This window comes from Taudactylus pleione, unplaced genomic scaffold (genome assembly GCF_031769625.1).
Source record: "Taudactylus pleione unplaced genomic scaffold, aTauple2 ptg001183l, whole genome shotgun sequence".
NCBI lineage: Eukaryota > Metazoa > Chordata > Amphibia > Anura > Myobatrachidae > Taudactylus > Taudactylus pleione.
In genome coordinates, this window is record NW_028285584.1 from 833892 (window position 1) to 847828 (window position 13937).

The 13937-nt window shown below is 44.8% G+C and overlaps 1 protein-coding gene across 1 annotated transcript in view; it reads right to left on the reverse strand.

Annotated features, from left to right (window-relative positions):
- Nucleotides 1-1863: 1863 nt before the first annotated feature.
- Nucleotides 1864-13937, reverse strand: part of LOC148453322 (transport and Golgi organization protein 6 homolog) — a 103088-nt gene continuing 91014 nt past the window's right edge. The window contains exon 13 of the mRNA XM_088462285.1: nt 1864-2999. Within this exon, the coding sequence (XP_088318411.1) occupies nt 2823-2999 (177 nt within the window). The 3' untranslated portion in view covers nt 1864-2822. The remainder of the gene's footprint in view (nt 3000-13937) is intronic.

A 13937-nucleotide genomic window follows, 5' to 3' on the forward strand; every position in this document is an offset into this window, starting at 1 on the left:
GTGGCAGAATAGTACTCTGCACAAATCTGACGGCACTCTCAGGACCCAAGAATTCTGCCTGTGGTGGCTGTACCTGGGTAATACCCTTTGCATAGCAACACCTTTTTTTTTAGAAGTAAAACAAAAGTTTATTTAAAAAAAAAAAGTGGGTGCTCTAAAAAGTTGGACGTTGATTTGACACTAACACTTTTTGTTTGTGTGGGTTTCCTCCAACACCCCAAAAACTTACTAGTAGGTTGTTTGGCTTGTGGCAGAAAAAAAAACCCTAATGTGTGTTCATGTGACAGAGAATATAGATTGTAAGCTCCAATGGGCAGGACTGCTCTGAATGTTGGATATACTCTGCAAAGCGATGCATAATATCTGTGCACTGTATAAAGGTTAATAAAAAAATAATTAATGGGACTCTGAAGATTTTTCTGGCTTCATGTTTGCAGTGGGGTGCGGAGATTAGACGTGCAGTATACGCATAGATTTGTCACCATCTGTGCTGGTCCGTGTCACTGAATGTCTCTGTCATTTCATCTTGGATGGCATCTCACCACCTCAAACTTAATATTTCTAAACAGAATTAATTATATTTCCACCGGCCAACAGCAGTTACCTACCTGATCTCTCCATCACTGTGGATAACTCGACAATCCACCCTGCCCCACAAGCTCGCTGCCTAGGTGTCATCCTTGACTCTGAACTGTCCTTTGTTCCCCACATTCAATCTGTCTCAAAATCATGTTACATACATCTAAAAAACATAATTCGACCATTTCTCACACAAAGCACTGCAAAAACTAATCCATGCACTCATTATTTCCCGCATTGACTATTGCAATAGTCTCCTTACTAGTCTTCCCAAAAACAGGCTATCGCCATTACAATCTATTAAGATGCAGCTGCAAGGCTGATCGTCCTTGCCAAACGTTCACCGTCTGCCGCTCCACTCTGTCCCTCCATTGGTTGCCAGTTTTCTACCGTAATCAATACAAAATACATTTACTTACACATAAGGTTATTAACCAAACCACACCAACATACATCTATCTCTTCACTCATCTCAAAATATCTCCCAACCCGTCCTCTCCACTCAGCACAAGATCTGCGTCTCTCATCCCCGTGCATTACTTGCTCCCATTCATGGTTACAGGACTTTTTATGGGCTGCACCCACTCTGTGGAATGCCCTCCCACGCACAATAAGACTTTCATCTAGTCTCCAAACATTCAACTGTTCCCTGAAAACTCACCTCTTCAGACTCCAGATTCCTGAACAGCCCGCATAACCTTCATAGCTTCCACAGCTAATTAGATCCCCTTTCACAGTCCACACACAACCTCACACAGTCTTTCTTGCATATCCTCCTGACATTTGGCCAACATTCCTGTGTGACTGGATCATAAAGCCCACCAAGAAACTCTGCATTCTGGCTAGACCAAAATGGAATATATAGCACCTATCCTTGTGTATCAATGCCCATATCCCTATGGATTGTAAGCTTGCAAGCAGGGCCTTCCTACCTCTATGTCTATCTGTTATTACCTATTTTTGTTCAATGTTTCCAATTGTAAAACGCGTATAAGGAAATATGTTGCACTATACAAGAAACGGTTAATAAATAAGTAAAAGTGTTCTCAAGACCACGTTGTAAATTACCCCAGTGGCCAGCAAGAGGTACTGCACGCAGTAAAATTATATTTTACCTGGGAAGTTTGGGCCATATTCAATTAGAGACGAAAAGCCTTTTTCGCCTGTTTTTTTTTTTTTTAAATTTCGCCAAATTCAATTCCAGGACAATTTCGCCTAAACGGAAACTCGATGCATTGAATTCTCCAAAAAAGATTCTCCAATCAATAGCAGGTGAAAAGAAGTACAAAATCTTTATTTTGGGTTGCGAACGTGGGGAAACTACTCAGAACCCTTGGTACAGCCCCCCAAAAGACAAATCTGAAAAAAAAAAAAAATCCTAAGAACACCCCAAAAAAAAAAATTGAATTTTTGAGGTAAAAATGTAAATAGTGGGGGGACAAGCATAAAAATGAGCGCAATAGGTTTCATGGGGTGCTGCAAGGATGGGTCAGGTGTTTTTGGGATTGCAGGTGCACGCAGCAGGTGGATTTTTCACGTTTTTAAAAAGTTCACTTTAGAGACATACAAATATGCTAGCGCCCATTTTCAAGTACCCCGAATTTCACTGGACTACTTATTTTCACCAAAAAATACTGCTTAATGCTATTCTTTTACAAAGATGCTAATAGCAAGCAATTTACACAACTTAAGTACACAAAATAGCTTTATTAGGGCTATTAGTACACATCTATATTGATTTCCTGTTAGTGCATCTTTTTCTGGGGTACAGACTGATTTCCCCAATTCTTTCAGTACTTTTCGCCTGTTCCGCATTCGCCTAATTCCCTTTTCGCCTATTTTGCAATCGAATTAGGCGAAAATCGGGGAACGCACGGAATGATTTCGCCTCTGAAACAGGCAAATGAGGCGGAAAGTCAACAGGCCAAAATATTCTGACTTTTCGCCTCTAATTGTCTACCCTTCTTTGTGTGTAACCAATGCTCCTCTAAAGAATAGAATGACCTCTAATCACATTTATACCACAAATAGCATTACCTTTACTACAAGTTATTGTGTGTTTTTAAAAACACAATTTAGGTAATGAAGCAACATTATAAAACATTGTAGGATAATAATAAAGATAATGTCCAGTTAAAATCCTTATTGCTGCTGTTGTGGGAACAGAGCTGTCTAAGCCTCCAAAATGCCCCTTTCTGTCACACACATATACAGAGATATTTCCAGGATGGGTTTCACATTTCTTAAGGTAAAACAATAATTTTCTTCTCCAGTTTCTGTGGGGGGAACAGAATCGCCCTCATGATGGTGTCCAATTCCTCCAGTGCGAGCTGTGCGTGCAGTACAGACACAGAGTCCGACTCGCACCGCACCACAAATTTCAACAAGCGGTACAAGTCCCGGAGCACGTCACGTAATACCTGGGGGAACACGTGGGAGAGGAGGGTCAGAGACATCTTTCAACGAGGAGAACACACATCATAACAGTATTTAGTGGGGACTCCAGCTTCCAACAAAACATGTAAAAAAATAAAGACTATAATATTATTTTTGTGGTCATTTATATTTATTTTAATTGCATAAACATATTGTACACCACTGGGAGGGAATACCGGCGGCTCAATAGTCCTGACAGCGGCATCCCGATATCTGAAGATCCCGACAGGGGTGGTAAGTATGCTATCCCTACCCCTCTCCCCTACTAACCCTCCCTTAGTGGCGCCTAACCTCCCCCCCTAGTGCCTAACCCTAACTCCCCCCTTTCCAGCATCCTAAACCTAACCTTCCTGGGGGGGTGCCTAACTCTAACCTTCCCCCGGGGGTGCCCCCTCCATGTTGTCTAACCATCCCCGGTGGGTGCCTAACCCTAAGTCCCCCCAGGGATGCCTAAACCTCCCCCCCCCCCCACCACCGCAGCTAAGGGCTAAGAAACCCAGCGTACCTTCGTTCGGGATGCCGGCTTTTGGGATTTTGGCGTGGGGCTAAAAGTAGGCGTCGGGATTTCGACACCTATCTTTAGTCCCAGGTCGGGTTTCCACTGTCGGGATTCCGACGACTGGCATCCCGGCCGCCAATAATCTAACTACATCCCAGTGGGAGAATAGGCCAGTGGAAATAGACAGGCTGAAGAGGTGTACATCCAGTGTGGGAGAGAGGGCAAAGAACATAGGTAAGCAAGGGCAGGTTGTAGGGTGATGAGATGATGATATGGGTGTAGGAGAAGGTGGGTGTGTTGTGCGGGGTCCGGCAAGAAGAGATATCTTGGTGATTGGTGTCAATTTTCTCTCTGTAGTAGATGACAAAGCCAAATGGGCTGTGAGAGAGTAAGGCAGAGGTTCCCAAACTCCCCATTACAGTCCAGGTTTTAAGGATATCCATGCTTGAGTCCAGATGGTTAAATCAAATTTACTGAGGTACTAATTAAGTTACCTATGCTCACGCATAGATATCCTTAAAACGTGGACTGTAATGGCGGAGTTTGGAAACCTCTGGAGCAAGGGGAAGGTGGTGCAAGTAGCCAGAACAGTGAGTTACAAGCAGTAAAGCAGGGGTTATAAGAATGGGTGGATAATAAATAAGTAAAGCATGTTTGCATGGCAATGTTGGGAGATAAAACCTGACTTTATAGTAGAGGAAATCTATGTTGGAGCGAAGGATGGGGAAATAGGAGAGATGATAAAGGAAGGGGAAACAGGAAAGATGATAAACGATGGGGAAATAGAAGAGATCATTATAAAGGATGGGGAAATAGGAGAGATGATAAAGGATGGGGAAATAGGAGAGATGATAAAGGATGAGGAAATAGGAGAGATGATAAAGGATGGGGAAACAGGAGAGATGATAAAGGATGGGGAAACAGGAGAGATCATTATAAAGGATGGGGAAATAGGAGAGATGATAAAGGATGGGGAAACAGGAGAGATGATAAAGGATGGGGAAATAGGAGAGATCACTATAAAGGATGGGGAAACAGGAGAGATGATAAAGGATGGGGAAACAAGAGAGATGATAAAGGATGGGGAAATAGGAGAGATCATTATAAAGGATGGGGAAATAGGAGAGATCATTATAAAGGATGGGGAAATAGGAGAGATGATAAAGGATGGGGAAACAGGAGAGATGATAAAGGATGGGGAAATAGGAGAGATGACAAAGGATGGGGAAATAGGAGAGATCATTATAAAGGATGGGGAAACAGGAGAGATGATAAAGGATGGGGAAACAGGAGAGATGATAAAGGATGGGGAAACAGGAGAGATGATAAAGGATGGGGAAACAGGAGAGATGACAAAGGATGGGGAAACAGGAGAGATGACAAAGGATGGGGAAACAGGAGAGATGATAAAGGATAGGGAAACAGGAGAGATGATAAAGGATGGGGAAACAGGAGAGATGATAAAGGATGAGGAAATAGGAAAGATGATAAAGGATGGGGAAATAGGAGAGATGATAAAGGATGAGGAAATAGGAGAGATGATAAAGGATGAGGAAATAGGAGAGATGATAAAGGATGGGGAAATAGGAGAGATAAAGGATGGGGAAATAGGAAAGATGATAAAGGATGGGGAAATAGGAGAGATGATAAAGGATGGGGAAACAGGAGAGATGATAAAGGATGGGGAAACAGGAGAGATGATAAAGGATGAGGAAACAGGAGAGATGATAAAGGATGGGGAAACAGGAGAGATGATAAAGGATGGGGAAATAGGAGAGATGATAAAGGATGGGGAAATAGGAGAGATCATTATAAAGGATGGGGAAATAGGAGAGATGATAAAGGATGGGGAAACAGGAGAGATGATAAAGGATGAGGAAATAGGAGAGATGATAAAGGATGGGGAAATAGGAGAGATCATTATAAAGGATGGGGAAACAGGAGAGATGATAAAGGATGGGGAAACAGGAGAGATGATAAAGGATGAGGAAACAGGAGAGATGATAAAGGATGGGGAAATAGGAGAGATGATAAAGGATGGGGAAATAGGAGAGATGATAAAGGATGAGGAAACAGGAGAGATGATAAAGGATGGGGAAATAGGAGAGATGATAAAGGATGGGGAAATAGGAGAGATGATAAAGGATGGGGAAATAGGAGAGATGATAAAGGATGGGGAAACAGGATGCCTGAGAGAAAAAGTCTGGCGGTCTGGTGAAACTGATCCAGATAGTGTGGGTAGTGGAGGAGATGTAAGGGGGAGAGATGTATCAAGCCTTGGAGAAAAATAAAGTGGAGTGAGATAAGTACCAACCAATAAGCCTCTGTCACGTTACAGGCTGTGTTTGAATAATGACAGTTAGAAGCTGGTTAGTACTTCATCTCTTTCCAAGATTTGATACATCTCCACCATGGTCCAGGAAAGTGACCATTGGGATCAGTGTGCCCAGCAGTCACACAGAGATGGCAGCAGCAGCAGTGAGCTATTATCACTACTACCATCTCTCTCAATGCCATTCCATGCAAAGACTTTACACTTCTTGTCAGTGAAATAAGCCTCATAGCATACACGTGCCGCTCCGTCTGGAACAGATTATATGCGTCGCCATGGAAACCAGCTGAGCGTAAAAGCTTCGGCCTAGCTGTGACTACGACCTGTTCTGCTGCTATGACAACCGATCGGAAACCATGGCTATGTAAAATAAAAAACCCTGCCAAAAAAAATGAATAAGTGACAGTGAGAGCAGAGGACCAGGCCCAAGTCGGTGCTTTTTGACAGTTCAGTAAACGGAACAGATGTTGGGAAAACATGATTATATAACCGCACACACTCCTCAAACATTTATTAGATAGTAACCTTTCCAAAACCATAGAATTCAGATGACTAGGGTCAGCTAAGATACCTCTAGTCCTCTTTAGTACTCTACTCTCATAGAGATCCTAACTTTGTGGCAATTTTACACCAGTCAGTCTTAACATTTACATACATTCAACTACGAGAACTGTTTCTACTCCACAATTTCTTGACCGCTGCCCAAGTCTTAAATACTTTGTTGGTAGAAAACATACAGCAGAAAGAAATTCACTACAGTAAACCGTTCCTTCTGGAATTTTGTAAAACTCTGCATGAGGCACGGGAGACCGCCGGCTTTGCAGATCCCGGCAAGTGCGTACAAATACGCAGATCTTTCCTATGGTTACGCAGAATGGCCGCCTGAACAGAGATGTAGGAACCACTTTATCTGTGTACGGGATAGCAGACGCCACTCCCTGCCAAACAGTCAGTCATTCTGCTAAGAAAACCCCTCTACGAGCAGCATTGCAACTGTGACGCACACACAGTCCACCGATAATCGCTCAACTGTGTAAATATCGGAATAGTGTACATCTCTGAATGGGGCCCCTAAAGCTTTTAGAAACCTTTTGCATTGTGTTGCTAAATACTTTGCGGACTACATTACAGGCTGCGGAGGGACGAGATGCATGGGCTAGAACCAATTGTAAAAGGCCCGAGTGCTGTATTTCGCCCATCCAGGGTTTAGTGCAGAGCAGAAGTCACCAAAGGTTCTCTGACTACAGGCTACAATAATACATTTTATCGGAGACAAACATGCATAAAGTAACAAAGCGATGCAATAAAACATCCTTGAAATCCTGACATACATACACATTACACCCAAGGACACAATAACCCATGGATGTACTATAGGGTTAACTCTACGCTTCTAGTTGTGAATTGTCTTTTATTGACCTCTGGAGGAGTCAGGGATACCTTTATAGATTGTGCCTGGTGTCAAAGAAATTGCAGACAAGTGCAAAAAGGAAAAATCAATAGGCACTATAGAGGCTGAGACGGGGAGCATCTACGCACAGGGCAGAGATCAGATAGTAAAACATTGTTATAGTTATATGTGTATGTACAAACAATCCTTCTAAACAGGGGTTCATAGATGAGAGCGTTGGGGAGTGAGAGGAGCTTCGTAGCAGAAAAAAAACCTGTAATTTAACAAGAGTGTTAGGGATAAAAAAAAATTGGACATAAAATGAAAAAAATCCTGTAGCTCTAAGTCTCCTGCGTTACAGGAATCTCTATGGCAGTAATTAGTCCAGCCCTGATATAAGCAGCCAAACTCATGAGGCTCGGAGGCTTAGGGACCCCTGGGGTGATGGAAGGATGGCATATCGTAGCTTGGATTGAGCACTAAGCAGGATAAGATGTGAAATCAAGGCCTGAGCTGACACCGCGCTGCTGATAAACTAGTGTATAATGCTCCTCATTGCAGAATCAGTCACAGAAATATCCTGTCCTCCTGCAGTCACCACGTAGCCCTATGTGACACACAGTTAAGGCAAACGATGGGTTTTCAGCAAATTAGGCATACGGATTTTATACATACGTGTCCTCGCACATCTTTGCTGCAGCTGCGCCAAACAGCCCCTCTCGGCATGCTAAGGGGGTCATTCAGACCCACTCGCAAGCGGCAGTACGCTCGCAAGTGGGTCGATGTTCCCCACTGCGCATGCGCACGACGGAGGGAGCTCCGTCGTGCGCATGCGCGAGACCCGGACTGCAACAGCCATGCTGTCGCTCCGGGTCTCGCACCAAAGGGGGCGTGCTGTCGATGGTGACTGACAGCACGCCCCCTTTGGTGGGCGTGCTGGGGGCGTGCCCATGGGAACGCCTACCGTCTGAAGCCGGTCCCACTGACATCACTAGTGATGTCAGTGGGAGTGATTTTGGCTCTGATAGAGCCAAAATCACTCCAGGGCTTGTGGCTGGGAAACCCTACCGCAGGGTTTCCGTCGCAAGTCTGATGGTCGCGATGGTCAAGACCATCGTGACCATCTTTTTGGACGCTCGTATATGCTGTGGGTGGTCTCCCACAGCTATACGAGCGTCCAGGAGGACGTTCCATTTTAATGGAGGAGGGCCCTGATTCAGAGCGAGCGCTCTGGTCAGAGCGTCCGGCTCTGAATCAGGCCCTAAGTCCCGTGCCAGCGCCGGCTGTCTTTCTAATTTTTTTTGCCGATAATGCGTCTAAGCCGCAATGCAATGTGACTAGGACGCAGCAGCAGACTGCCTGGATTCATTTGATAAGCGGCACTTTTATAGCTGTGTGCGACGTAGTCTCTGCATCAGCCTATAAAATGCTTCCATGCAGCGTCCACAGATTTGTTCCACGCCAAGTGCCGTTTACATACACTGTCACACACAGCTATACAATTGTTGCATATTAAATTAATCAGCAGAGTCTCCTGGTGCGTCCTAGTTGCATCTCGTTGCGCCTAAGACTCACTTTCGGGAAGGAAAATAAAAAAACAACGCCATACGCTAGCAGTGTAGCACTGGACCTGGCGGCTCACTCACGCCAGGCAAGTCGCGCTGTGCGGCGTATTGAGGATAGATGTAGGAAGACACATCTGTAGCTCTCTAACAATTCTGAGAATTTTGACAGGTTGTGCTGGGACTTGTAGTCTGTGACAGCTGGCGAGCCACAGACTACTGAAATTTGATAGAGAGAAAGGTCACTTATATAAGTTTTAGGGGTTACAATTGAGCTACAATTAGGCGTCCATTCGATTAGCTGCGAGCAGTCTCACGGGGATGCGCAGTACAATCCGCAAATCAGCTGCTAGATTGGGGCGACCTAAGGCGCCGTTGCCGATGTTTCCACACCGCGGCAACTGTAATTTACCCCACTCGCTCCCCTTAGCATGAAAGGGACTATTACCATAGTATTGAAATTATTATTGATGTATAAAATATCTACATTTCTTATTATATTTGGAATAAACATGTTTAATGACAAATACATATTTTTACGAGGTAATCTAAAGGTGCCTATACACTAGACGATTAAAATGAGCAATTGAACGATAACTATATCGTTCGTTCGATAATCGTTTGCAGATTGTATAAAAAATTGGTCTTGTAGACATCTATCATCGGACAAACATGTTGGTCAACCTGACGATAACGCCGGGTTCAGCACGTTAGCAGATGATTGATGAGCCTGCACTGAACGACTGCTCGCTCAGTGCAGGCTCATCACAGACTGACAAACGTCTGCACGCTTACAATGTCGTCATCGTGCAGTCTTTTGCCTGCCTTCCAGTGGATAGGCACCTTAAGACTGGGCACGGCATAGTGCCTATCAAACATGATTGCGGGCATCAGAACGAGATTATCTGTGCACCTGCGCGATCTGCTCTTGGATTTACACTTTTGTTAGCACCCGAGACTTTCTCTCCTATTTGAATACATTTCTGCAGCGAGCCTATAAATAGAAGCCCGGGAAGCGCCTCCTCTGCCCCCCTCATCATGAGAAATGAACAGAGCAGCAGAAATTGGCAGTTTATCACAGTGGGTAATTAAGAAATTGAATTCGTGCAGGAGCCGAGCTTAAAATACTCATACACACAGGCTGCTTGTACTACGCAGAATGAAATTAACCCTGACGGGACTGTAATGAGTCTCTGACATTCAAAAGTAAGTGTACATATAAGGGAACCAGGCAGAGGAAACTAGCAAATAACATGTACACCTGTTAGGAGGTGTATTGTCTGCACATAAGGGGCAAATACACAAGGATGATGACTAAGTGGAAACTAGGCACGTATGCTGGTATTTGTCCGTGCACTCTCTTTTTTTTTCAGTAAGTTCTGCCCACTTTGCTCCCAACTTTGCACCAGCACCCTGAGTGTTGTGTATAACGATCCTGGCGCAGGAAACCGTAAACGTCATTTCAAGATCCTTCAATGGAAGCAAAGGCTGAGATGGGCAGCCGGGTTTCCATGCATGGAGTTTTACGCTGCAGAGTGCACAGTCATTTGAAGCAGATATATGGTGCATACACGCGGTCAGATGTGTCAGATGAACGATTTGGCCAACGATATGAAAGATTGAACGATTTCTGACTGCATTCAAATGAATGGAATAATCCAAATCTGACTGCAAACACATCAGATGTCAGATATCTGACAATCAGGAACGCGCATCGTTCATCGTTGAAGGCTCACGTTAGATTTTCTGTCAGATATGAACGATTTTTAAAATCGTTATCATTCAGATCTGACAGAAAATCTGACCGTGTGTATTCACCATTAAACGTAGGTCTGCTCAACCAGAGACCTGCAAACTGTACATAAAATTGTACGACAGGTGTGATGTGTTGTATGGAAGTTAAATATTATGAAGCTTTGCTATCTGTATTGTGTACAGTTTCTTGTTATTGTCACCGATCTCTTAAGTACATTGCCCAAGGATTTTTTTTTGTCTCAGATCACATCAGGTTTGTATTGATGTCATGATCTCATCTTTTACAAATTTGGCGGGAAACACACTGAAGATTAAATTGCAAAGATCTGTTCATTCACAAGCTGAATGACTATGGGGCTAATTCAGCATGGATCCCAATTGCAACTGCGTGCGCAGATCGATCGATGATGCATACTGCACATGGGTACGCACCGCAGTGCATCTGCGCATGATTGCAGTGCGATCGCACTGCGATGACGCAAGCAGAAACAAAGCCATCGTAGAGTGAGTGTAGGGACGTCAGCATATGGGGGTGGTGACGGGGGAGTGGTCGGAGAAACACAGGCGTGCCTGTCTGTGTGAACACCGTTACATTGGCGTGCATAAATTAGCCACTGCGAGGTCAGAACTGCTGTAATTGTGCATGAGGGACCGATGTTACTCAATGTTACCGATGTATACGCAGGACAGCAAGTTTTTACGGATACGAGATAGCGGTAGTGGGCGTCTCTATGCTGGCTGTGCGATTGCAAACATTAGCATATTTTCGCAGCAGACCTGCCTGTGTGATCGCAGCCGCTGAAGCAGGCCCTATGTCCAATCGATTTCAATTAGAGATGAGAACTCTGGTTTTGGCTGGGATCTTCCCACAGAGGGCCTGATTCAAAGCCGGACGCTATTTGCGCTCGCTTGTCCAGAAAAAGGGGCTGGCTATTTAAATTAACCGTTCGCTCTTTGCGGTCTGTTCACGCCTCTATGTCTGAACGAGCGAACAAACCATGCAAACGTAATTTTGAAAAAAACGCCCCCTGGCCGCTCGCATAATACATCATGTCCGCTATATATTAGATTAATCGAGTACATCGGACGGCGTATGAACTGCTCGCTATTCTTGTGGTTGGTTTTTCCTACCACAATCATGCAAGCAGTTCTAACTATAAAACAACCAAGTGACGTGGTCGATGATGCTGCTTTAGTAATTATGCACACCCTTAAAACGCCCGTTTTGACCTTTAGGCACGCCTGCGTTCTGATCTCCACTCCCCGTTTTCAAGCACCTTCCCCTGTTACCACCCACATACGCCTCATTCTGTCACTCAAAATAGCAGGCATTTGCTATTTAGCGAGCACACGATTTTCGGCCGCACTGACTGGTTCGCGCATGCATATTAAAATCCGTACGCATGCGCAGTTGTGCGAACATCGGTCGGAACGAACGAGCGGCCGCTTACGAGCGGCTCTGAATCAGGCCCAGAGTTCGGATCTCTGTGTCGAGATGTCCGTGAAAGATTACATTTTGCCTCGTTCTGGGATCCGAACAGGGCAGGAAGATCTGAGCCGAAACCAAACTGCTCATCTCTAGTCACAATGCCTTATTGCGATTGGCAGGTGACCACATGCACAGAAATTGCGGTAATCTGCCAATGAACTTAGGGTCTCATTCAGACGTGCTCGCAAGCGGATCGATGTTTGACTGTGCACACGCGCAGCGGGCGTACTGCGCGTGCGCAAGCTCCAGAGCGAGAGAGAAATTCTCTCGCTCCGTGGCTCACTACAAAAGGGGCGGCTGTCGATGTTGATCGACAGCTCGCCCCATTTTGTAGGCGTGGCGGGGGGGGTGGCATCACAAACAGAGGCGTTCCCAAGCGAATGCCTGCCACCAGTGATGTCAGTGGGAGAGCTTCCGGCTCTATTAGAGCCAAAAGCTCTCTGGGGCTTGCGGCAGATGAGACCCTACCACATGGGTCTCGTCGCAAGCCCCGATGGTCGCGATGGTCTGTACCATCGCGACCATCATCTTGGTCGCTCGTTAAAGTTGTGGGTGGTAACCCACAGCCTAGCGAGCAGCCAGGAGGCCGGATCAGAAAATGGATGCGGCCGCCCTCATTCAGAGCGAGTGCTCGCATTTTGCGAGCGGCTCTGAATGAGGTCCTTAGTCTGATCATAGTCTAATCAAATCTAATAGGGCACAAGTTCTCAAACTCAGCCCTCAGGACCCCAAACAGTGCATGTTTTCCAGGTCTCCTCACAGAATCACAGGTGAAATAATTAGCTCCACCTGTGGATCTTTTAAAATGTGTCAGTGAGTAATGATTACACCTGTGCACCTGCTGGGTGACCTGGAAAATGTGTAGGGTCCTTACCGAGTTCGAGAACCATTGTAATAGGATATAAATCAAGACAGATCTGATTGGTTGCAAATTTTCCATGTGCCCGCCTTGCTCAGTGAGCGCCTAAAAACTTGTGTAATTTTTAATATATTGCTTAATTTTATATATTAAAAAATATTTTCCTAACAGATTTCCTTTGAAAGGAATTTTATTGTCAACACAACGCTCTGTAACATGACTGTCTAACAGTAACCTATAAGGGTAAGGATTACACAACGCTGTCACATGATTGTCTCTCAGTAACCTATAATGGTAAGGATTACACAACACTCTGTAACATGACTGTCTCGCAGTAACCTATAAGGGTAAGGATTACACAACGCTCTGTAACATGACTGTCTCGCAGTAACCTATAAGGGTAAGGATTACACAACGCTCTGTAACATGACTGTCTCGCAGTAACCTATAAGGGTAAGGATTACACAACGCTCTGTAACATGACTGTCTCACAGTAACCTATAAGGGTAAGGATTACACCACGGTCTGTAACAAGACTGTCTCGCAGTAACCTATAAGGGTAAGGATTACACAACGCTCTGTAACAAGACAGTCTCGCAGTAACCTATAAGGGTAAGGATTACACCACGCTGTCACATGACTGTCTCGCAGTAACCTATAAGGGTAAGGATTACACAACGCTCTGTAACAAGACTGTCTCGCAGTAACCTATAAGGGTAAGGATTACACAACGCTGTCACATAACTGTCTCGCAGTAACCTATAAGGGTAAGGATTACACAACGCTGTCACATAACTGTCTCGCAGTAACCTATAAGGGTAAGGATTACACAACACTGTCACATGACTGTCTCGCAGTAACCTATAAGGGTAAGGATTACACAACGCTGTCACATGATTGTCTCGCAGTAACATATAAGGGTAAGGATTACACAACGCTCTGTAACAAGACTGTCTCGCAGTAACCTATAAGGGTAAGGATTACACAACGCTGTCACATGACTGTCTTGCAGTAACCTATAAGGGTAAGGATTACA